This window comes from Erythrolamprus reginae, chromosome 8 (assembly GCF_031021105.1).
Source record: "Erythrolamprus reginae isolate rEryReg1 chromosome 8, rEryReg1.hap1, whole genome shotgun sequence".
Lineage (NCBI taxonomy): Eukaryota > Metazoa > Chordata > Lepidosauria > Squamata > Dipsadidae > Erythrolamprus > Erythrolamprus reginae.
The window spans coordinates 25,395,524-25,418,390 of NC_091957.1; the positions used below are offsets into that span (position 1 = coordinate 25,395,524).

The 22,867-nt window shown below is 50.6% G+C and overlaps 1 protein-coding gene across 2 annotated transcripts; it reads left to right on the forward strand.

The window, feature by feature from the left end:
• Positions 1-1,501: 1,501 nt before the first annotated feature.
• ZBTB17 (zinc finger and BTB domain containing 17) lies at positions 1,502-22,734 on the forward strand. Of its 2 annotated transcripts, XM_070759363.1 has the most exons (15): positions 1,502-1,660; positions 2,047-2,253; positions 6,491-6,664; positions 8,087-8,236; positions 9,385-9,504; positions 14,420-14,694; positions 17,543-17,685; positions 17,871-18,171; positions 18,283-18,370; positions 18,488-18,604; positions 20,166-20,286; positions 20,893-21,023; positions 21,146-21,361; positions 21,875-21,964; positions 22,189-22,734. In XM_070759363.1, the coding sequence occupies exons 1-15, from the start codon at positions 1,654-1,656 to the stop codon at positions 22,449-22,451; spliced, it is 2,403 nt and encodes an 800-aa protein (XP_070615464.1). In that variant the 5' UTR covers positions 1,502-1,653; the 3' UTR covers positions 22,452-22,734. The 2 variants fall into 2 exon arrangements, with proteins under 2 accessions (XP_070615464.1, XP_070615463.1); XM_070759362.1 differs by lacking the exon at positions 9,385-9,504 and having other exon boundaries at positions 1,568-1,660.
• The last annotated feature ends 133 nt before the right edge of the window (positions 22,735-22,867 follow it).

Genomic DNA, 22,867 nt, shown 5'->3' on the forward strand with positions numbered 1-22,867 from the left:
TGGTGCCCAAAAGTTGTATGCGATGGGTGCCCAAGATTTTTCTCGCCAATTGCTGGATATTTTGAATATTTTGGCTGAAGGAGAATGGGTATGGTGCCACTGCATTGATTGACGTTTGCTCTCTGGAGTAGGGTGATAAGCCCAAGTTTCATCTCCTATCACCATACAATTGAGAAAAGCTTCGCCTTCAATCTTGAAACAGTCCAGAAATTCACGGGCGGCACTGACTGTTGATTTTGTGCACATCAGTAAGCATCTTGGGCACCCATCACAGCAGTGTTCACGCCCTTAGCATTCAGGTAGCGTATTACAGCACACACTTCACACTTGGAGGGAAACGGAATGAGGACGCTCATCTCTAACCTTCACCAGTCGATGATCTACTGACCACTGGTACTGCTCATTCTCTTCCACGGACTTCCTGCTACACGATAGTACACTGCTCAAAAAAATAAAGGGAACACTTAACAGAATATAACTCCAAGTAAATCAAACTTCTGTGAAATCAAACTGTCCACTTAGGAAGCAACACTGATTGACAATCAATTTCACATGCTGTTGTGCAAATGGAATAGTTGTGAAAATGAAATATTCAATTAGAATATTTCTTTTTTGAGCAGTATAATACCAACTTCCCCCGCAAGAGCTACTTGCCTTATAACCTTACTTTCAGGACAACCCTCGTATTTAATCATTTCTATATATAGTTCTTTGTTTTAGATACATGCTGCTCCTCTAATGCTGCCTCCTCAGAACCTACTTTTGTCATCTGTGTTTCCCATCATTCATTCTCAATTTTTCCTTTTTTAAATAATTATTCTATAATTCAACTTTACGAGGCAGCGTGAACAGAGACCAACCATCCACTTCCTCCCCACCCCCCTCTACTGCGGACCCCCAAAACTCCAGTGTTTGAGGGGAAACGAGTCCCGCCTCACCCACACCTTCCCCCTCAGGCTGCTTGCTCGGTGGGAAGGGGCTCTCGGCCCACCTCGCAGGGCTCTTGCTGCTGCTGTGGGGAGAGGGAGGGGCGCCATCCCGAGGGATGAAAAATGCCAAGCCGTTGAAAAGGGACGGCCGGGAAGGGAGGGGAACCATCTCTGGCGCTCCCCACCACCACCACACGCCGGGCGCGGCGGTTGACAGGATCCACACGGCTCTGTTGGCAAAACACGGGAGCAGCGCAAAAGCGTCCGTGCCTTCCGGCAGCTGCCGAGGCGGTTTTCCTTTGGGTGATGGGAGGGATAGAGGGCGGAGGAGGAGGCCGGGGTTACCTCAACCCCCGCACGGACAAGGTCTCCTGGGGAGTAGAAAAAACAGATCTCCCATAAAATTAATAAAAATATTTTTATATATTAAAAAAGAGAAAACAGACACCCCTCCCTGCCGCCACACAGGCTTGAGGCCTTGTCGAAGCCTCCTGAACGCTTTTGTCGTCATGGTAACAGGACCCGCGCTGTGGCTGGTTCAGAGGCTGACGTGCCTGCGCGGCTGGCAGGAAGAAGTCTAAGCCCGCGGCGTCTGCGCCGTACAAAACGGGCACCCTTCCGCTCCGAGCGCTGCTTCCGCCCGGGTGCAAAATGGCGGCGCCCTTTGTCTGTTCCGTGTCACCATGATCGCCGCCGCCGCCGGGATGATGTGACGCTCGTGGGGATGGCAGGTGCGGGGCCGAGATTGCGGGGAGTTGCACCGGGCTCCGTCCACCCGCTCGGGGCCGGGTTTTGAAAGTGGGGCCGTCCGTCCCCCGCAGGCGAGATCGGGCAAAGGAATCGCGGCGCGGACAGGTCCCCGGGGTGCGGGAAGGGCTGGGGCGCGACCGCGGTCTCCTCTCCGACCATCGCTGGGAAAGCGGGGCGGCGATTGTCAGGCGGCGCCGGAAACCTCACCGGAAATGCGGGACAAGACCGGCTTCCTTTCCCGCGACACAACAGCCTTCCGGGGTAGGCCAGGCTAAGAAGCCGTCCCGGGTCCCCCGATCGCTCGGCGGGGACGGGCGGCAGCACCGCAGCATCGCCGCACGCCCTGATGTCGCCTCTCTTTCTGCAGCCATGGACTTTCCACAGCACAGCCAGCAAGTCCTGGAGCAGCTGAACCAGCAGCGGCAGCTGGGCCTGTTGTGCGACTGCACCTTTGTGGTGGACGGTATCGACTTCAAGGCCCATAAGGCGGTGCTGGCGGCCTGCAGCGAATACTTCAGGATGCTCTTCGTGGACCAGAAGGACGTGGTGCACCTGGACATCAGCAACGCGGCAGGTAGATCCTCCCTGGCAGGAGAGACAGAACTGGAATTTTAAAAGCAAAGGTCCTCAAAATTTGGCAACTTTAAGCCTTGTGGACTTCAACTCCCAGAATTCTCCAGCCAGAGAATTCTGGGAGCTGAAGTCCACAAGGCTTAAAGTCCACATGTCTTAAATTCTGGGAGTTGAATTCCCAAGGTCTTAGGCTTAAAGAATTCTGGGAGTTGAAGTCCATAAGACTTAAAGTCCCACCAGTTCTGGGACGTGAAATCCACAAGACTCAAAGTTCACATGTCTTAAATTCTGGGAGCTGTCACAAGTCTTAAAGTTGCCAAGTTTGAAGAGCCCTGCTTTAAAGCCCCCCCCCCCTTCATTAAACTTATTTTTTGCACCTTTCACTGGGCGCAAAAATCCCCCAGCCTTCCCCTAGAGATGAGATTTGGGAGCATCCCAATGCTGGGAGGGGAGATTAGATAGAGGGCCCAGCTAGAGGAGTTGGCCTTCGTGAGGAGGAACAAGATGGCAGCCTCGAGTTCTCCCCGATGATCCCTTCTCATATACAATAGCTGCAAAAGTCCTCAGAGTGGGGCAGGATATAAATCCAATAAATAAATAAAAGCTACAGAGCCTCTAGGCCAGTGGTTCTCAACCTGGGGTTGGGACCCCTTTGGGGGGGGGGGTCAAATGACTGTTTCACAGGGATCGCCTAAGACCTTGGGAAAAGACAAACTTCCCAACGTGTTAGGAACTAAAGCTTCGATTCTGGTACAGTGGTACCTCAAGATACGAACCTAATTGGTTCCAGGGGGAGGTTCGTAAGACAAAAGGTTCGTAAGACGAAACATTGTTTCCCATAGGAAACAATGTAAAGTCAATTAATCCGTGCAACAACAAAAACCCTCCCGCAAAAAACCGCTGCCGCCCGGCTGTCACCTTTTAAAACAGCCCCGGGGGGGGGGGGGGGGGGGAGCTTCCCAGCAGCCTCCCGAACCCGGAAGTTTGGCAAAATTTCGGGATTCGCGGCAGACCGCCTTTGGGTTTTGAGCTGGGGGGGGAGCAGAAGGACCTTCCTAACTCCCTCCTCCCCGAGCCGAAAACCCAAAGGCGGTCTGCTGCCGCCGCTTGAGCCAGGAGGCATTCAGCGTGTGGAGGAATGGGAAGCTCAAACGCCGGTGGCTTCAGCTTCCCATTCCTCCATGCACTTCGCCCTGAATGCCTCCTGGCCGCCTGGCAGAGCGCTCGCAGCCAGCGGGCGGCGGCGGCGGCGGGGGACAAAAGAAAGGCCAGCACCCGGCTCCTGCCTCTCCGGAGCCGCCGACCGAGCGGGGCGATCTTCTGCCAGCCATGGGTGAAGGGTAAGGAAGCCGGCGGCTGTAGCAGCCGGTGCAAAACGCCCAGCCCAGCCCCCCGGAGGCGTTTTCCTGGAAGGAGTGCCATCACCACCACCGAGCTTTTCGTAATCTGTTTCAATTTTCTTCACTCCCCCCCACCAACATTCCCCGCCAAGCCTCGCCTTGCTTCGCTTGACTGGTCGGAGGACACGACATTCACCGCCTCCCGTGCTTCCTTCAGCTTTGCGATTGGGCAGAGCGGCGGGAGGCGCGTCCATAGGCTTGGCCGGGTCGGCGCAACACCCTCCCTTCGCCAACCCTTTGGCGGTCACCGGTGGGGTTAGGCTGCCTCGTCACCGACTTCGCTGCCCCCGCCCCGCCCACCCCTCCGCCACCACTTAGGTTAACCTTCCCCGTCAGCCAACATGAGCGGTAAGGAAGGGACCATCGTGGCTGGGCGGGGAGCGCCGCCTTCTTTCTCTTTTTCCCCCCCCTCCCAGCCCAGCCCCCCGGGCGGGGAGGGGGGGAGATCCGAACGGGGGAGGGGTAATGATTCTGGGGAGGGGGAGTTGGTGATGAGGCAGCCTAAACCCACCGGTGACCGCCAAAGGGTTGGCGAAGGGAGAGTGCTGCGCCGACCCGGCCAAGCCTATGGACGCGCCTCCCGCCGCTCTGCCCAATCGCAAAGCCGAAGGAAGCAATGGAGGCGGTGAATGTCGTGTCCTCCGACCATTCAAGCGAAGCAAGGTGGGGCTTGGCGGGGAATGTTTGGGGGTGTGTGAAGAAAATTGAAACAGATTACGAAAAGCTCGGTGGTGGATGGCACTCCTTCCAGGAAAACGCCCAGCCCAGCCCGCCCAGAATGCTGACCTGATGCCTCGCGGGGAAGCGATCTTCTGCCGGCCATGGGCGAGCGGCGGGGAGTCGCCCATGGCCGGCAGAAGATCGCTCTTGCCCGGCTTCCCCGCGAGGCATCAGGTCAGCAAAAGCGATCTTCTGCCGGCCATGGGCGACTCCCCGCCGCTCGCATTGGGGTGGGGGGGCTGTCAGGACCCACACCCCCACCCCAGCACTTTGCATCCCGCCGGCTAAGAGCAATCGGGCAGCAGCTTCTGCCAGACACGGGCAATGAGCGGGACAGAGAAGCGGGGAGAATCAGGAGGCTCCTTTGGCGGCTGGAGGCTGCCTGACTTTGTGTTTTTGGCTGGGGGAGGAGGCAGGAGGGCCGGCCACCCCACCCCAGTGCTTCACCTTCCCCCCCCAGCCAAAAACCCAAAGGTCCCCACCACAGCACCCGCTGCAGCCAAAACAACAAAGCCGGGCAGTTCCCCAGCTGCCGAAGGAGACTTAACCCCGCCCCTCTGTCCCACCCATCGCCCGTATTCCCCCCCCCGCCGCCGCTGGCTGCGAGCGCTCTGCCAGGCGGCCAAGAAGCATTGAGGGCGAAGTGCATGGAGGAATGGGAAGCTGAAGCCACCGGCGTTTGAGCTTCCCATTCCTCCACACGCTGAATGTCTCCTGGCCGCCTGGCAAAGCGCTCGCAGCCAGCGGGCGGCGGCGGAGGGGGATACGGGCGATGGGTGGGGAAGAGAGCGGAGCCCACATGGCGTTCGGCTTCGGGAGGCTGCTGGAAAGCCGCCCGGCTGATTTAAAAGGTGACTGCCGGGCTGGGGGGCTTCCCAGCAACCTCCCGAACTCCGAACGTTTGCCGAATTTCCGGGTTTGGGGGGTTGCTGGGAAGCCCCCCAGCCAGGCGGTCACCTTTTAAAACAGCCGGGCGGCTTCCCAGGAGCCTCCTGAAGCCGAACGCCAAACCCGAACTTCTGCGTTCGGCGTTTGGAGGCTCCTGGGAAGCTGCCCGGCTGTTTTAAAAGGTGACCGCCGGGCTGGGGGGCTTCCCAGCAACCCCCCGAACCCAGAAGTTTGGCAAAAGTTCGGGGTTCGGGAGGTTGCTGGGAAGCCCCCCAGCCCGGCTGTCACCTTTTAAAACAGCCGGGCGGCTTTCCAGCAGCCTCCCGAAGCCGAACGCCAAACCCAAACTTCCGTGTTCGGCGTTCGGAGGCTCCTGGGAAGCCCCGCCGCCTGGCTGTCACCTTTTAAAACAGCCGGGGGGCTTCCCAGCAGCCTCCCGAACGCCGAACCTGGAAGTTCGGGTTTGGCGTTCGTAACACGAAAAAAGTTCGTAAGAAGAGGCAAATTTTTTCTGAACCCCAGGTTCGTATCTTGAGTTGTTCGTAAGACGAGGGGTTCGTATCTTGAGGTACCACTGTACCTTGGTAGATATTTTTACAATCCGACCAATTAGGCGTTTACAGATGTCCCTCTGACCTTCCTGCCAATCAGTTTAAATCTCTGTTGGGAGAATTAGTGCTAGACTTATGGTTGGGGGTCACCACAACATGAAGAACTATAGAGAACCATGCTCTAGGCCAGTGATGGTGAACCTATGGCATGGGTGCCACAGGTGGCACGCAGAGCCATATTTGCTGGCACGCGAGCCATCGCCCTAGCTCAGCTCATGGGGGTGCCGGCCAGTTGATTTTCTGCTCACATGGAGGCCATGGAAGGGCGTTTTCCGCTTATGCAGGGCCTCTGAGGGAATGGCGAAGGGCATTTTTGCCCTTTTCAGGCTTCCTGGAAGCCTCTGGAGGGTGAAAAATGGACTTCCCGGGCCCACCAGAAGTTGGGAAATGGGCCATTTCTGGCCTCCACGCGCGCACACTTTTGGCACCCATGGGAAAAAAGGTTCATTATCACTGCTCTAGGCTCTCATGCAGTCTACCTTACAGCAGCCTTGATTTAAAGCAAGCCTTAAGAGGTGGTGGCCTATGCTTTGGGAGCATACTGGGGGAGAACAGGGGCAGTGTTTGTGGCAGCTGCTGCCAGCTCTCATCCTGCTGGCTGTGGGTGCCTCTCACGCAGGTCTGGAGCACGTGCTGGAATTCATGTACACGGCCAAGCTGACCCTCAGCCCGGAGAATGTGGACGACGTCTTTGCCGTGGGCAGCTTCCTTCAGATGCAGGAGGTCATCCAAGCCTGCAACACACTGAGGGCTCTCTCGGCACCAGCTGACTTGGAAATCCCCGCAGTGGCTGGTAGGGCACTTTCCTGGCCTTGGGTTCGGTTCCCTTTCTTGCCTCCGGGGGCCACCTCAACCCCTGGGCCTGTCGGAGAAGAAGCCATTGTCTCCAGCCAGACCCAGGAAGTGGCTCGGCAGGGTGTTTGTGTTCTGCAAAGAGGGCATTTTGTTATACTAATGCCCAACTGCCTGTCGCAGCGGAAATGGATGGAAGTGATAAAGCCATTTCGAAGACATAGGGAAGCAACCAGCAAGGTGAGGGCTTGTCAACGTGCAGCCCTGGACTTCCTACCTTGAGGCTGGACCTTTGTGGGAAGGGTACACAGGCAAGCAGGATTGATTTTGCTCTCCTGGTCTCAAAGCACCACTGATATTTGTTCTGTCGGACGCATGGAGGGGAGGCGGTGTGCCCGATATGTGCTTGGCCACCCTGGTTTCCTTTTTAGTGTGGGGGTTCCTTAAATGTGCTGGAAATTTGTGGTCTATCATTAAGATGAGTACGATAGCCATAGATCCGTTGAGCCAAAAATATTAGAAATTTTAGAAATATTAGAAATTTTAGAAATACTAGAAATATAGTGTTCCCTCCTTTCTTCCCCTCTGGATCCTTGAGTGCTTTCAAGGAGGCGGCTGTGGCGGCCAAGGTCATCAGGCGGTTAGCGGCAGAGAGGCACCGTCTCTCTTACCTGACTGCTTTGGGGGGGAACACGCAGTGTGCTTAGGCGGACTCGTAAGCCCAGTCTCCCCCGCATCGCCTCAGATGTGCCAGACTCCAACTCCCATGGGTCCCTACCTTGGGGCTTGGAATGGTAGGAGCTGAAGTCCGGCCCGCCAGGGACTTTGGAAGAAGTGGGCAACCTCCTGCCCAGAATGTCGCAGAAAATCCTACTTCGCGGATTTCCGTTTATCGCGGGTGGTCCTGGAATGTAACACCCGTGATAAAAGAGGGAACATTGTATTATGATGAACAGGACTGATCATCTTGAGCCAACTGCTGATGCCCAGTTTCTGTAGATAATAGTGGAAACAGGAAGATTGGGCCCCTGCTGAGCTTGATGGGCAATGATGAGCCGTGCTGGTGCAGTGGTTAGAGTTGCAGCACTGCAGGCTACTTCAGGTAACTGCTAGCTGTAGTTCAGCAGTTCAAATATCATCACCAGCTCAAGGTCGACTCAGCCTTCCATCCTTCCAGGGTGGGTCAAATGAGGACCCAGATTATGCTGATTCTGTAAACCGCTTAGAGGGGGCTGTAAAGCACTATGAAGCGGTAGATAACTCCAAATGCTAATGCTAAAAGCATGGCAGGCTAGACCTTTGAAATGCTCCCCAAGGTGAGGGGAGGTTGTCCCGTTTACTGGGTTTTTTTGTGGCTGGAGAGGTCTGAATGGTCAGTTGCTTTTGCTTCCTCCCTCTCTTTCTCTCCCCCCCCCCATCCCAGGGCAGGAGAAAACCAACAACAGGCACAAAGAGTCAGAAGCCCCCAAGGAGCAGGAGGAGCCAATCCAGACAGCCGAAGAGGCCCGTCCTGATGAGGACCCGAAGGACGAAGCGATAGCAGCAGAAGGGAGTGAGGCTGGTCAAAGGCCAGGTAGGGTGCAGGAATCTCTTACTCAGAAGCGTAGCTGGCGGAGTTAATGGGAAAAGGCGCTGGAGAAAAACATTTTCTTTCTCCCCAGTTTCTCGCCAATCTCAAGAGAACTTACAATTTTCAAATACGTCTTGCTTCTTCCTTTACCCATGGCAAGTTTGAAAATTCTGTAGTAACTCTGCCCCACCCTCATTCCAAACTAGTAACTCTGCCCCACCCTAGTAGCCCACTGTCCAGCTTGAGAGGGCAGTTCTGTTGCCATAAAGAGCTGCCTTCAGCCTGTTGTGGAAATATAACTTTATATTTCCCATTTCCTTCCAAGCTAAACCTCTCCAACGCTTACAGGAAAGCTGGACCAATTAGAAACATTGAAGATTGATGGCAGAAAAAGACCTCCTGGTCCATCTAGTCCCTTATACTATTTCCTGTGTTTTATCTTAGGATGGACCTATGTTTATCCCAGGCATGTTTAAATTCACTGACTCTGGATTTACCAATCATGTCTGCTGGAATTTTGTTCCAAGGATCTAGTACTCTTTCAGTATTTTCTCATGTTGTTCCTGATCTTTCCCCCAATTAACATCAGATTGTGTCCCTTTGTTCACTTTCCTATTAAAAACACTTCCCTCCTGAACCTTATTTAACCCTTTCACATATTTAAATGTTTCGATCATGTCCCCCCTTTTCCTTCTGTCCTCCAGACTATACAGATTGAGTTCATGAAGTCTTTCCTGATATGTTTTATGCTTCAGACCTTCCACCATTTTTGTAGCCCGTCTTTGGACCCGTTCAATTTTATCCATATCTTTTTGTAGGTGAGGTCTCCAGAACTGAACAGTCTTCCAAATGTGGTTCAGAGAAACATTAATGTTAGTTTGAGTTTGTATCTGTTGCATGCTCGTGTGTTGTTGTGGTTGAAGCTGAAATAGTCATTGAGAGAAAGGACGTTGTAGCAGATTTTATGGGCTATTTTTAATAAAATTATGAATCATGCCAAACTCTGGAACGTTCAGCGTAGTTGTTTCCTGCTCTGCTCCAAGAGTGACATCCTCTTCTGGCCCCTTCCCTCCTGGAAGGCCCCCCCCCCCACCTTTCTTCCTTGCTCGAGATTCCTCAAAGGTGGCTGCTAGCTTCGTCCTTCTTTCCAGACACAGGCACAGAAGGTCCCGGGGAGACAGAGGGACCGTCGGAAGAGCTGCAGATCGGCCTCTCCACCCACGAAGAAAGCAGCCCCGTCGCCACTCTTCCTTCTCAGGCCAGGGAAGCTGGTGAGCCCCTCAAGGCAGGGATGTAAGGTTACGGAGAGAGAAAAATTCTTCACGCTTAAGTTGGCCAGAGTGTGTTGGCATTAGGAGATGCAATAACGGCGGAAGCACAGGGCATTCTTGTGTCAAGCGGTGAAATCTTACTTACCTTCCCTACCGGCTCGGAAGCGCCCATGCCCCCATCACACATGCTTCTGCACAAACTTTGCACATTAATGTTTAAAAACATACGGTAAAAACGGCGACGTCCAGGTGGGTAGGTAGGTGGAGCCTCATGCTGCCGCCGCTACCTGTTCACGAAACCACTGGCGACCGCCACTACTGGTACGCACAGACTGAGCCGAACTGGTAGTTAATAATAAATTATTTGACCCATGATCTGAAAGCAGAGCTGCTGACTAGGTTGTCATGGCAATTCCTCTATTGACTATAATTTTGAGGGCTGATCTTTGAAACCTTCTTAGCAGACGAGAGGCTGTCGGCTCCTGAGTGGTGTTTTTTATATATATATATATATATATACACACACACACACACACACACACACACACACAATTTATATTTATTTATTTATATTTATTTATTTATATACAGTGTGTGTGTATGTGTATATATATATATATATGTTAAATGTTTTTAGACATATATATATATATGTCACATGTTTTTTTGCTGAATTTGAAAATTAAGGGAGACTAGGATAGATCTATTTCGGCCTTATTTTGGCCTCATCAGCTAGCCATACCCACTGGGACTTGAACCTGCAACCTTTGCCTTGTAAGGCAGAGAATTATCCTCTAGGCTACAGTATCCAATCCCTTCAGCTATATATATATATATAATTTGTTTTCGTAGATTTTCACGGGTACAGGTATGACGGTCTTGGTATATTCGGGTTTCTTCCCGTGTAGGATTTTGAAATTTCTGGCGACGTTTTGACGAGGTCTCACTCGTCATTGTCCCATATAAATTGTCCCATGTTTTTGCTGAATTTGAAAGGGAGTCTAGGATAGATCTACGTATTATGGCCTTGTTCTGGCCTCATCAGCTAGCCATACCCTCACTGGGATTTGAACTTGCAGCCTTTGCCTTGCAAGACAGAGAATATATATATACAGTGGTACCTCTACCTAAGAACACCTCTCCTTAAGAACTTTTCTAGATAAGAACTGAGTGTTCAAGATTTTTTTGCCTCTTCTTAAGAACCGTTTTCTACTTAAGAATCCGAGCCTGGAAAAATTTCCCAGGAAATTTGAGAGCGACACAAAGGCCTGGACAGTTTCCTGCCATTCCCGGCAATCTTGGGCTTTTCTGGGCTGCCAATGGTGCTTAAGGAGGCTTTGGCAGTCCAGAGCAAACGAAGCATTTTCTTTTCTCTGGGCGCTTGGAGAGAGAGAATAAACCTCTGTCAGCGGCCAGAGAAAAGGAATGTTCCCTTTGCTCTGGGCAGCGACTGTCCTCCTCTTCTTCCTCCTCCTCCTCCCACCCAAATTCCGAGCTTTTATTTCTTTCCTAATGGGTTTGCACGCATTATTTGCTTGTACATTGATTCCTATGGTAAAAATTGCTTCTTCTTACAAACATTTCTACTTAAGGACCTGGTTACGGAACGAAAGAAGTTTGCAAGTAGAGGTACCACTGTATATATATGCATTGGCATCCTCCAGTCTCAAAGGACCATGGTAAGCCTGGGTAGGTTAATATGGAGGATAGACTGTCACCCAAGCAGCAGATCTCCCCTCTCCACGTCTCTGAAATATATATATATATATATATATATATATATATATATGTTTTTCTTAAGTCGGATCACCCTGGTATATTTAAGGAACGTCACAGCTCCTTTTTGCCTCTAGGCCCAACCCAGGACCACTACAAGGCAGTTAATATATTTATAGCCGACAACTATATTCTGTATGTGTTAAAATGTTTTCAGCTGGAATTTTAAAATTAAGGGAGACTAGGATGGTCCCATTTCGGCCTTATTAGGCCTCATCAGCTAGCCACACCCCTTTCTTTTACTGGGATTCGATCTGGTGAACTCTGCATTGTAAAGCAGAGAACTAGCAGTTAGAGCTATTCGATCTGAATCCTTCCAGCTCTGTACCAGGGAGGGGCTATATGTTTTTCTTAAGTCGGATCACCCTGGTATATTTAAGGAACGTCACAGCTCCTTTTTGCCTCTAGGCCCAACCCAGGACCACTACAAGGCAGTTAATATATTTATAGCCGACAACTATATTCTGTATGTGTTAAAATGTTTTCAGCTGGAATTTTAAAATTAAGGGAGACTAGGATGGTCCCATTTCGGCCTTATTAGGCCTCATCAGCTAGCCACACCCCTTTCTTTTACTGGGATTCGATCTGGTGAACTCTGCATTGTAAAGCAGAGAACTAGCAGTTAGAGCTATTCGATCTGAATCCTTCCAGCTCTGTACCAGGGAGGGGCTATATGTTTTTCTTAAGTCGGATCACCCTGGTATATTTAAGGAACGTCACAGCTCCTTTTTGCCTCTAGGCCCAACCCAGGACCACTACAAGGCAGTTAATATATTTATAGCCGACAACTATATTCTGTATGTGTTAAAATGTTTTCAGCTGGAATTTTAAAATTAAGGGAGACTAGGATGGTCCCATTTCGGCCTTATTAGGCCTCATCAGCTAGCCACACCCCTTTCTTTTACTGGGATTCGATCTGGTGAACTCTGCATTGTAAAGCAGAGAACTAGCAGTTAGAGCTATTCGATCTGAATCCTTCCAGCTCTGTACCAGGGAGGGGCTATATGTTTTTCTTAAGTCGGATCACCCTGGTATATTTAAGGAACGTCACAGCTCCTTTTTGCCTCTAGGCCCAACCCAGGACCACTACAAGGCAGTTAATATATTTATAGCCGACAACTATATTCTGTATGTGTTAAAATGTTTTCAGCTGGAATTTTAAAATTAAGGGAGACTAGGATGGTCCCATTTCGGCCTTATTAGGCCTCATCAGCTAGCCACACCCCTTTCTTTTACTGGGATTCGATCTGGTGAACTCTGCATTGTAAAGCAGAGAACTAGCAGTTAGAGCTATTCGATCTGAATCCTTCCAGCTCTGTACCAGGGAGGGGCTATATGTTTTTCTTAAGTCGGATCACCCTGGTATATTTAAGGAACGTCACAGCTCCTTTTTGCCTCTAGGCCCAACCCAGGACCACTACAAGGCAGTTAATATATTTATAGCCGACAACTATATTCTGTATGTGTTAAAATGTTTTCAGCTGGAATTTTAAAATTAAAGAAAAACATATAGCCCCTCCCTGGTACAGAGCTGGAAGGATTCAGATCGAATAGCTCTAACTGCTAGTTCTCTGCTTTACAATGCAGAGTTCACCAGATCGAATCCCAGTAAAAGAAAGGGGTGTGGCTAGCTGATGAGGCCTAATAAGGCCGAAATGGGACCATCCTAGTCTCCCTTAATTTTAAAATTCCAGCTGAAAACATTTTAACACATACAGAATATAGTTGTCGGCTATAAATATATTAACTGCCTTGTAGTGGTCCTGGGTTGGGCCTAGAGGCAAAAAGGAGCTGTGACGTTCCTTAAATATACCAGGGTGATCCGACTTAAGAAAAACATATAGCCCCTCCCTGGTACAGAGCTGGAAGGATTCAGATCGAATAGCTCTAACTGCTAGTTCTCTGCTTTACAATGCAGAGTTCACCAGATCGAATCCCAGTAAAAGAAAGGGGTGTGGCTAGCTGATGAGGCCTAATAAGGCCGAAATGGGACCATCCTAGTCTCCCTTAATTTTAAAATTCCAGCTGAAAACATTTTAACACATACAGAATATAGTTGTCGGCTATAAATATATTAACTGCCTTGTAGTGGTCCTGGGTTGGGCCTAGAGGCAAAAAGGAGCTGTGACGTTCCTTAAATATACCAGGGTGATCCGACTTAAGAAAAACATATAGCCCCTCCCTGGTACAGAGCTGGAAGGATTCAGATCGAATAGCTCTAACTGCTAGTTCTCTGCTTTACAATGCAGAGTTCACCAGATCGAATCCCAGTAAAAGAAAGGGGTGTGGCTAGCTGATGAGGCCTAATAAGGCCGAAATGGGACCATCCTAGTCTCCCTTAATTTTAAAATTCCAGCTGAAAACATTTTAACACATACAGAATATAGTTGTCGGCTATAAATATATTAACTGCCTTGTAGTGGTCCTGGGTTGGGCCTAGAGGCAAAAAGGAGCTGTGACGTTCCTTAAATATACCAGGGTGATCCGACTTAAGAAAAACATATAGCCCCTCCCTGGTACAGAGCTGGAAGGATTCAGATCGAATAGCTCTAACTGCTAGTTCTCTGCTTTACAATGCAGAGTTCACCAGATCGAATCCCAGTAAAAGAAAGGGGTGTGGCTAGCTGATGAGGCCTAATAAGGCCGAAATGGGACCATCCTAGTCTCCCTTAATTTTAAAATTCCAGCTGAAAACATTTTAACACATACAGAATATAGTTGTCGGCTATAAATATATTAACTGCCTTGTAGTGGTCCTGGGTTGGGCCTAGAGGCAAAAAGGAGCTGTGACGTTCCTTAAATATACCAGGGTGATCCGACTTAAGAAAAACATATAGCCCCTCCCTGGTACAGAGCTGGAAGGATTCAGATCGAATAGCTCTAACTGCTAGTTCTCTGCTTTACAATGCAGAGTTCACCAGATCGAATCCCAGTAAAAGAAAGGGGTGTGGCTAGCTGATGAGGCCTAATAAGGCCGAAATGGGACCATCCTAGTCTCCCTTAATTTTAAAATTCCAGCTGAAAACATTTTAACACATATATATATATATATATATATATATATATATATATATATATATATATATATATATATATCAATATATATATTGAGCTCCGTCTTGCATCCTTGCTCCTCTAGACGCTCCGACTCCGAAAGTCCCTGCGGAGATGGAGGTGGAGTTGGAAGGCCGTGAAGAAGACGACGACCCGCCCTCCGAGGCGGAGGGCAACGGCAAGACCGCCGAGGAGCCCGAACCGACCCTCCTGACGAACGGTAGCGTCCCTGAGGACTTTGAATCCGGAGGCAGCGACTCTGGGCTGGAGAATGCGGGAGAGGCCAGACTGTTGCGTTCGGGGACGTACAGTGACAGGACAGAGTCCAAAGCGTATGGTTCCGTGACCCACAAGTGCGAGGTGAGCCACGGGCCTGTGAGCTACCCTAGGAATAGAGCAACCCTGCTGAAAGAGCCGTTCCCAAAGCATGAGGATTATAAAGCCCTACAGGGCATTGGACCAGATTACTTGCGTGACCACCTCCTACTGCATGAGTTCCAGCGGCCGGTTCGGTCCCACAGAGTTGGCCTTCTCCGGGTCCCGTCAACTAGACAATTGTTTGGCGGGGCCTGGGGAAGAGCTTTCTTTGTAGTGGGCCCGGCCATCTGGAATCAGCTCCCCCTGGAGATTCGTACTCCCCCCCACCCTCCGCGCCTTCCGCAAGAGTCTCAAGACTAATTTATGTCGCCAAGCATGGGACAATTAGATCAAGCCCCTCCCTCCCCTGTCTATAAAATATAATGTGTGGTTGTGAATGAGTTGGTTGATTGTGATTAGATCTTACCCCCTGCCCGACGAATGTCTGTATGGATGTGGTCTGAATGTGTATGATTCATCTGGAGATTTTAGATTGTTTAGTTTAATTAATTGGATTTAGCTATTGCATTCTATTGTTTTTATATGTTGTAAGACGTTCCGAGTCCTTGAGAGGAACAGCATATAAATCTGATGGATGGGTGGGTGGGTGGATGGATAGATTAGATAGATAGATAGATAGATAGATAGATAGATAGATAGATAGATAGATAGATAGATAGATAGATAGATAGATAGATAGATAGATAGATATCACTTTATAAGGTCTTGGAATACTGCATTCAGTTTTGGTCGCCATGATGCAAAAAGGATGTTGAGACTCTAGAAAAAGTCCAGAGAAAAGAGACCAAGATGATTAGGGGACTGGCAGCTAAAACATGAAGAACGGTTGCAGGAAGTGGGCATAATGAAAAGAAGGCCCAGGGGAGACATGATAGCAGTCTTCCAATATCTCAGGGGTTGCCACAAAGAAGAGGGAGTCCACCTATTCTCCAAAGCACCTGAAGATAGAACAAGAAGCAACAGGTGGAAACTAAATAAGGAGAGAAGCACCTTAGAACTAAGGAGAAATTTCCTGACAGTCAGAACGGTTGATCAGTGGAACATCTTGCCTCCAGAAGTTGTGAAGCCTTTAACACTGGAAGTTTTTAAGATAATTTTGGATAACACTTTGTCTGAAGTAGTATAGGGTTGGACTAGAACAGTGTTTCCCAACCTTTTTTGAGCCGCGGCACATTATTCACATTTAGAAAATCCTGGGGAACATTGAGGGAGGAGCGGGGGCTAAAAAAAGTTTGGACAAAAAAACCCTCTCTCTTCCTCCCTTTCGCTCTATTTCTCTCTCCCTCTTTCTCTCTCTCCCTTCCTTCCTCTTTCTTTCCCCCTCTCTCTCCATCTTTGTTTCTCCCTTCCTTCCTCTCTTTTTTGCCCTCCTTCTCTCTCCCTCCTTCCCTCCCTCTATGTCTTTCCCTCACCCTCCTTCCCCCTCTTTCTCCCTCTCTCTTTCTCTCCCTCTTTTTCTCTCCCCCCCTCTCCCTTTTTCTCTTTCTCTCCCCCCTCTCCCTCTAGCTATCTCTTTCTCTCTCTCCCTCTCTTTCTCTCCCCCCTCTCCCTCTCTTTCTCTCCCCTCCTCTCCCTCTCTTGCTATCTCTTTCTCTCTTTCTCTTCCCCCTCTCTCCCTCTTTCTCTCTCCCTCTCTTGCTATCTTTCTCTTTCTCTCCTCCCTCTCTCTTGCTATCTCTTTCTCTCCCCCCTTTCCCTCTCTTGCTATCTTTCTCTCCCCCCTCTCCCTCTCTCTTTCTCTCTCCCTCGCTATCTCTTTCTATCCCTCTTGCTATCTCTTTCTCTCCCCCCTCTCTCCCTCTCTCTTTCTCCCTCTCTCTCTCTCCCCTCTCTCTTTCTCATTGGGCAGTAGCCGTGGGGCGGCGGCAAGGTCGTCAGCTGTGAGGCGGAGCTCCGGAATGGAGGCACCGACGGCGGCGGCTAGATGTGTTGCTAGACGCTGTACATGCTGGCGTTGCGCTGGGCATGGACGTGGGGCTGGAGCCTCCGTCCCGGCCCAGACAGCAGGCAAGTGCCAGCCACGCAATTCTAGCATGTCCAGCCGCCGCCGTCGGTGCCTCTGTTCCGGAGCTCCGCCTCACAGCCGACCACTCTGCCGCTGCCCCACGGCTACTACCCGCTGCGGCTGCCATCGCCATCACCCTCCTGTGCGCCGCCCTTCCGCTGCCGCTACCCTCCCACCAGGCCCCAAAGCTCACCTGCTGCAGCCGCCAGGGAAGCTCCAGCCGGGCGGGGCACTGCAGTTGCCGGAAAACTTGGAAGGCGCTAAGAAGGAAGCTCAGCTTCCGTTCTCACAACTTTTTGCTCTTCGCAAAAAGTTTCGAGACCAGAAGCTGAGCTGTTTCTTCGCGGCACACCTGACCATGTCTCGCGGCACACCAGTGTGCTGCGGCACACCGGTTGGGAAACACTGGGCTAGAAGACCTCCAACGTTCTTCCCAACTTCGTTGTTGTTGTTATTATTATTATAAAGAATAAGGCATGTAGGATCCTTGCTGGGGATAGGTGGGAACAAAGCCCTTTGGGTGGAAGCTACAGAACAAAAATCGAGAGCAGACAGCAGGGGTACCCCTTCATTCTCCCTTTTTCAAAGTTGGGGGGAGGGTCCAGCTGGCATTTCTGCTCTTCCGTCTTCCTGCAGTAGAGGCAACAAGAACTCGGCCAAGGGTGGAAAGAGACGTGGGGACCCTGAGCTTGGCTGGGCTGGCAGAGGGGCAGGCAGGGAAGGGCTTCAGCAGGGAAGTCTCAAACCAGGGGCCCTGGGCGAGCGCTTGCGGGCCGGGCAGCCGGGCACTAGAATGGCTTAGCGGTGCTTTTGCTTCCTTCAAAGGACTGTGGAAAAGAATTCACCCACACAGGCAACTTCAAGCGCCACATCCGTATCCACACGGGAGAGAAGCCTTTCGCCTGCCGGGAATGCAGCAAGGCCTTTTCTGACCCCGCGGCTTGCAAAGCGCACGAGAAGACCCACAGGTGGGAGGGCAGGCGGAAGAAGGGGGAGGGGTCATTCTAGGATGGGAGATCAGGGGCAGCCCAACTACCCAAGAGGCTCCAACTCTGGGCCCAGAAAACCTGGCACTGTCTTGGGGGGGTAGGGGGCATCGCAGCGGCCACCCTCGTTGGGGTAGTCTGACGGCCGCGCCTCTCCCGCCCCGCAGCCCCCTCAAGCCCTACAGCTGTGAGGAATGCGGCAAGAGCTACCGCCTCCTCAGCCTGCTGAACCTGCACAAGAAGCGCCACACGGGGGAGGCCCGGTACCGCTGCGAGGACTGCGGGAAGCTGTTCACCACCTCGGGCAACCTGAAGCGCCACCAGCTGGTGCACAGCGGGGAGAAGCCTTACCAGTGCGATTACTGCGGGCGCTCCTTCTCGGACCCCACCTCCAAAATGCGGCACCTCGAGACGCACGATACCGACAAAGAGCACCAGTGCCCTCACTGCGAGAAGATGTTCAACCAGGTGAGGAGAAGGGCCGCCACCTTTCCCAGCCTGGTGCAGAGCTAAGGATGGGTGTGTCTAGTGGATACAACCACTTATCTCTCACCACCAGCTTTTCATAATTTCTGGCAGGTGGGGAACCTCAAAGCCCACTTGAAAATCCACATTGCCGACGGTCCGCTGAAGTGCCGCGAATGTGGGAAGCAGTTCACGACCTCAGGTAACGGGGAAGCTCGGCCGAGGTGCAGGCCTGAGTACAAGTGGGGGACGGCGGTGGTGGCAGCTTCCCCACCATGGGGGCAACCTCGAGTGCACCTTTGCCTTTCCTTCCCTGAAGGTAACTTAAAGCGGCATCTCCGCATACACAGCGGAGAGAAACCGTACATCTGCGTCCACTGCCAGCGCCAGTTTGCGGACCCGGGGGCTCTCCAGCGGCACGTTCGCATTCACACAGGTGAGTCTGGGACCTGGCAATCTGGGCGCACTCCGGTTGCAGCCACAGCCGAAGTTGCAGGAGAGCCCTCTCTGCCACCCACCCACCCCAGCCTGGAAACGGCACCCTTGAGCTGTCTAATGGGTCTGCTTGCCTCTGGAGGGAGGTGGGCCGGGAAAAGGCAGGAGAGGCTGGCACATGGATGCCCAGTTTGCAGCCAAGACTAATACTTATAAAGTCAGGGTGTTTTTCTTCAGGATCCACAAAGGGCATGTATCTATAGCCAGGATTTTAAACAAATACTTTGTTGTTGTGGTACAACATTGCTGAAAATAGCAAAAAGGAAAGCAAAGTTGCTTCCATATTTGGGAATACCAGGGTGATTTCGACAGAAAATGATTCAGAGGTGAGCCTATAGTTTAGAGGTTAATAGCCTGCCTTGCACAGAGAAGGCTACAGGTTCAACTCCTGGTAAGGGTATGTCTAGCCGACAAGAGCATAAGTTTGAAATAGATCTATGCTAAGCTCCCTTCCTTCCTCCCTCCTTATCAGCAAAAATATGTAACCATATATTGTGTGTGTATGTGTAAATTTTGAATTTATTATATATATTACTATTAGTCTTCTCATTGTTTGGCTGACATATATTAGTCTTCTCGTTGTTCCTATCACCCATCTCCTCCCACTTATGACTGCATGACAGTAACTTGTTGCTTGTATCTTTATGATTTATATGAATATTGATTGTTTCCTGATTGCTTATTTGTACCCCATGACAATCATTAAACGTTATACCTCATGATTCTTCACAAATACATCTTATCTTTTATGTAGACTTAGAGCATATGCACCAAAGACAAATTCTTTGTGTGTCCAATCACACTTGGCTGATAAAATATATATACTTCTCAAAAAAATAAAGGGAACATTTCAACAACATAATATAACTCCAAGTAAATCAAACTTCTCTGAAATCAAACTGTCCACTTTAGGAAGCAACACTGATTGACAATCAATTTCACAGGCTGTTGTGCACATTCAACTTTGTGCAGAACAAAGTATTCAATGAGAATATTTCATTCAGATCTAGGATGTGTTCTTTGAGCGTTCCCTTTATTTTTTTGAGCAGTGTATATATTTATTAGAATTTTTATATACACGCACGTGCACAGACACATATACACGCACATATAATCAGTCAAACCCCAAAACCAAATTTATTTCCTGTCCTTCTGAATATGTGTATGTATGTGTGTATAAATAGTATCTATATGTTTGTGTCATTTTGATCTTTGTTGCTTTGTGATGCTGTAATCCTGCAAAGCTCAACAAAAATCCTTTCAGCAAAAGCTCTCATTATTCCATGGTTTTGAACTTTTCTGAAAACACAGAAATCTGCCACTTTTAACCTCCAAAACTGGTATAAATCCGTGTGGTGATAAAAGTGTATGTTTCCAGGTGGCGAGCATCGGCTGCAGCCCCACGGGCACCTGTTCTGCCACACTGGCCCACGACTCGCGAGTTAGGAGGGCGCCCAAGAACATGGGTTGCAAACTCATCTTCTCCCCCACTCCCCCTGCAGGTGAGAAGCCTTGCCAGTGCATAATTTGTGGGAAAGCCTTCACCCAGGCCAGCTCTCTAATAGCCCACGTGCGCCAGCACACCGGGGAAAAACCCTACGTTTGCGAACGCTGCGGCAAAAGGTGAGCGAGATCTCTCAAGCTTTGTGCCTATCTCCCTCCCATTCTGCCACACTCTCCTGTATCTCTTGGACATCTACCCTGTCAGCCCTTAACTTCAAAGTGGATCTTCGCTTGACGACCTGGTGACCTTTCCTTAGAAACATAGAAGATTGATGGCAGAAAAAGACCTCCTGGTCCATCTAGTCAGCCCTTATACTATTTCCTGTATTTTATCTTAGGATGGATGGATGTTTATCCCAAGCGTGTTTAAATTCAGTTCCTGTGGATTTCCCAACCACATTTGGTGGAAATTTGTTCCAAGCATCTGCTACTCTTTCAGTCAAATAATATTTTCTCACGTTGCTTCTGATCTTTCCCCCATCTAACCTCATGATTATGCCCTCTGGTTCTTGTGTTGACTTTCCTATTAAAAACACTTCCCTCCTGAACCTTATTTAACCCTTTAACATATTTAAATGTTTCAATCATGTCCTTTTCCCTTCTGTCCTCAAGAGTATACAGATTGAGTTCATGAAGTCTTTCCTGATAATTTTTATGCTTAAGATCTTCTACCATTTTTGTAGCCCGTCTTTGGCCCCTTTTCAATTTTATCAAATCCCTTCCCAGATTTGTCCAGTCCAGCCAGCTGGCCAATCACATCCGCCACCACGACAACATCCGCCCTCACAAGTGCAACGTCTGCAACAAAGCTTTTGTCAACGTGGGCGATCTGTCCAAGCATTTCATCATCCACACAGGTGAGGGGCTGGGAATTGGGGTAAGAAGGAGCCAGCAGTCACTTGAGCAAGTTGCAGGTGTGCCCGGCCTGGCCCCTCCCTCATGGTGCCGCCCCTTTCTGTCATCCCCCCCCCCCCTTCAGGGGAAAAGCCATTCCTGTGCGACAAGTGCGGCCGTGGCTTCAACCGGGTGGATAACCTCCGCTCCCACGTCAAGACGGTCCACCAAGGCAAAGCGGGGATGAAGGTCCTGGAGCCCAGCGAAGACGACGAGCTCAACATTGTCACTGTGGCCTCGGAGGAGATGGTGACACTGGCCACGGAAGCCCTGGCCGCCACAGCGGTCACCCAGCTCACCGGTGAGTAAAGGCATCCCCACCACCCCTTGGCCTTTGTGCCTCATCCAATGAAACATTCATGCCCGAACCTATTCAGATTGTGGAGAGGCAGGAGGTGGGGTATGATTGTATCCTGCTTTGCCCAACCCAGGGTGTCCAGCAGGGAAACAGGGAAATCAGGGAATTAGTGAAAAAAACTGAATAAATCAGGGGGGAAAAACCCAAACTGTATTAAAATGTTTAAAAATCATCGTGCTGCCTGGCAGAGTCAAGCAAAAATGAGCATAACTCTGGCAACAACTCGCTTCCTCAGCTACCGATATTTCTCCACGGCTTAGCCGTTTGATCTGACGTCATCTATGGCCGCACCTTCACTAGATCGTAAATTACAGGGAAATGTCAGGGAATTTCCAAATGCTTTCCCCCTGGACACCCTGCCCACCGCTTCCCAAGACCTGAGGCTGAGCGGCCGGAGGGGCTAGGCGTGCCTCCTTACCTGGGGGACGATGCTGACTGGGACATGCTTTCCCTTAGTTGTTCCTGTCGCAGCTCCTGTCACCGCAGACGAGACGGAAGCACTGAAGGCCGAGATCACCAAGGCCGTGAAACAGGTCCAAGAGGCAGGTGTGTCGGTCGGCCGCCCTTCCTTTTGGGGACCAGAGGCAGCCTCTCTCAGGCAAATAAAGCTGCCACAGGGGGGCAGCACCCTACCAGGCAAAAATCCCCAGCGCTGCTTCTGAAACAAGAGGAGGAGCAGATGCTGCCTTCGTGGGTGGACTTCCTGGATGGGAGGAAAGGGAACTGGGAGAGGCGGGGTGCTCAAAACTAAATCTTGCCTGTCATTCTAGACCCCAACACCCAAATCCTGTACGCCTGCGATTCCTGTGGAGAGAAGTTCCTGGATGCCAACAGCCTGGCTCAGCACGTGCGCATTCACACAGCCCAAGCCCTGGTCATGTTCCAAGCAGACACAGACTTTTACCAGCAGTACAATGCTACCACCGCTTGGCACAGCGAGCAGGTCATCCCGTCGGGAGAGTTGCTCTTCCGGGCGCGGGATGGCAGCGAAGCATCGCCAGCCTTGCCAGAGGCCCCAGTGGCTGGAGAGTGATGGCGGATGCTGCTCCCCCACAAGACTCGACCCCCAAAGGAGCAGCTTGGAGGGGTGGGGAGAGCGTGCCCCTCGTTCCCCGAGAGACTGCTCCAACCAGCTGCAGCCTCCCATCGTGCTGAACATTCAGGCATCGCTCACAAACCACTATTTAAAGCCACGAGTGCTACATGAAATTGATGTATAAAAAAATAATAGTATTTCTGTATTGGAGAGACTACATCTGTGTTAATACTGAGAAGAAGGAATAAAAGGCTGTTATTTTCTATCTTTAAAATGAAAATGTGCTCGGCTGAGTTCCCTTTCTCCAGCCGAGGGTTTCCTAGCTCTTCCTTCAGTTGGTCTCCCAGCAGTTAATGGAGGGAGGCCTTTGTTCCGTCAACCAGATACCGAAAGCCAGTCAGAGGCTCCCGGCA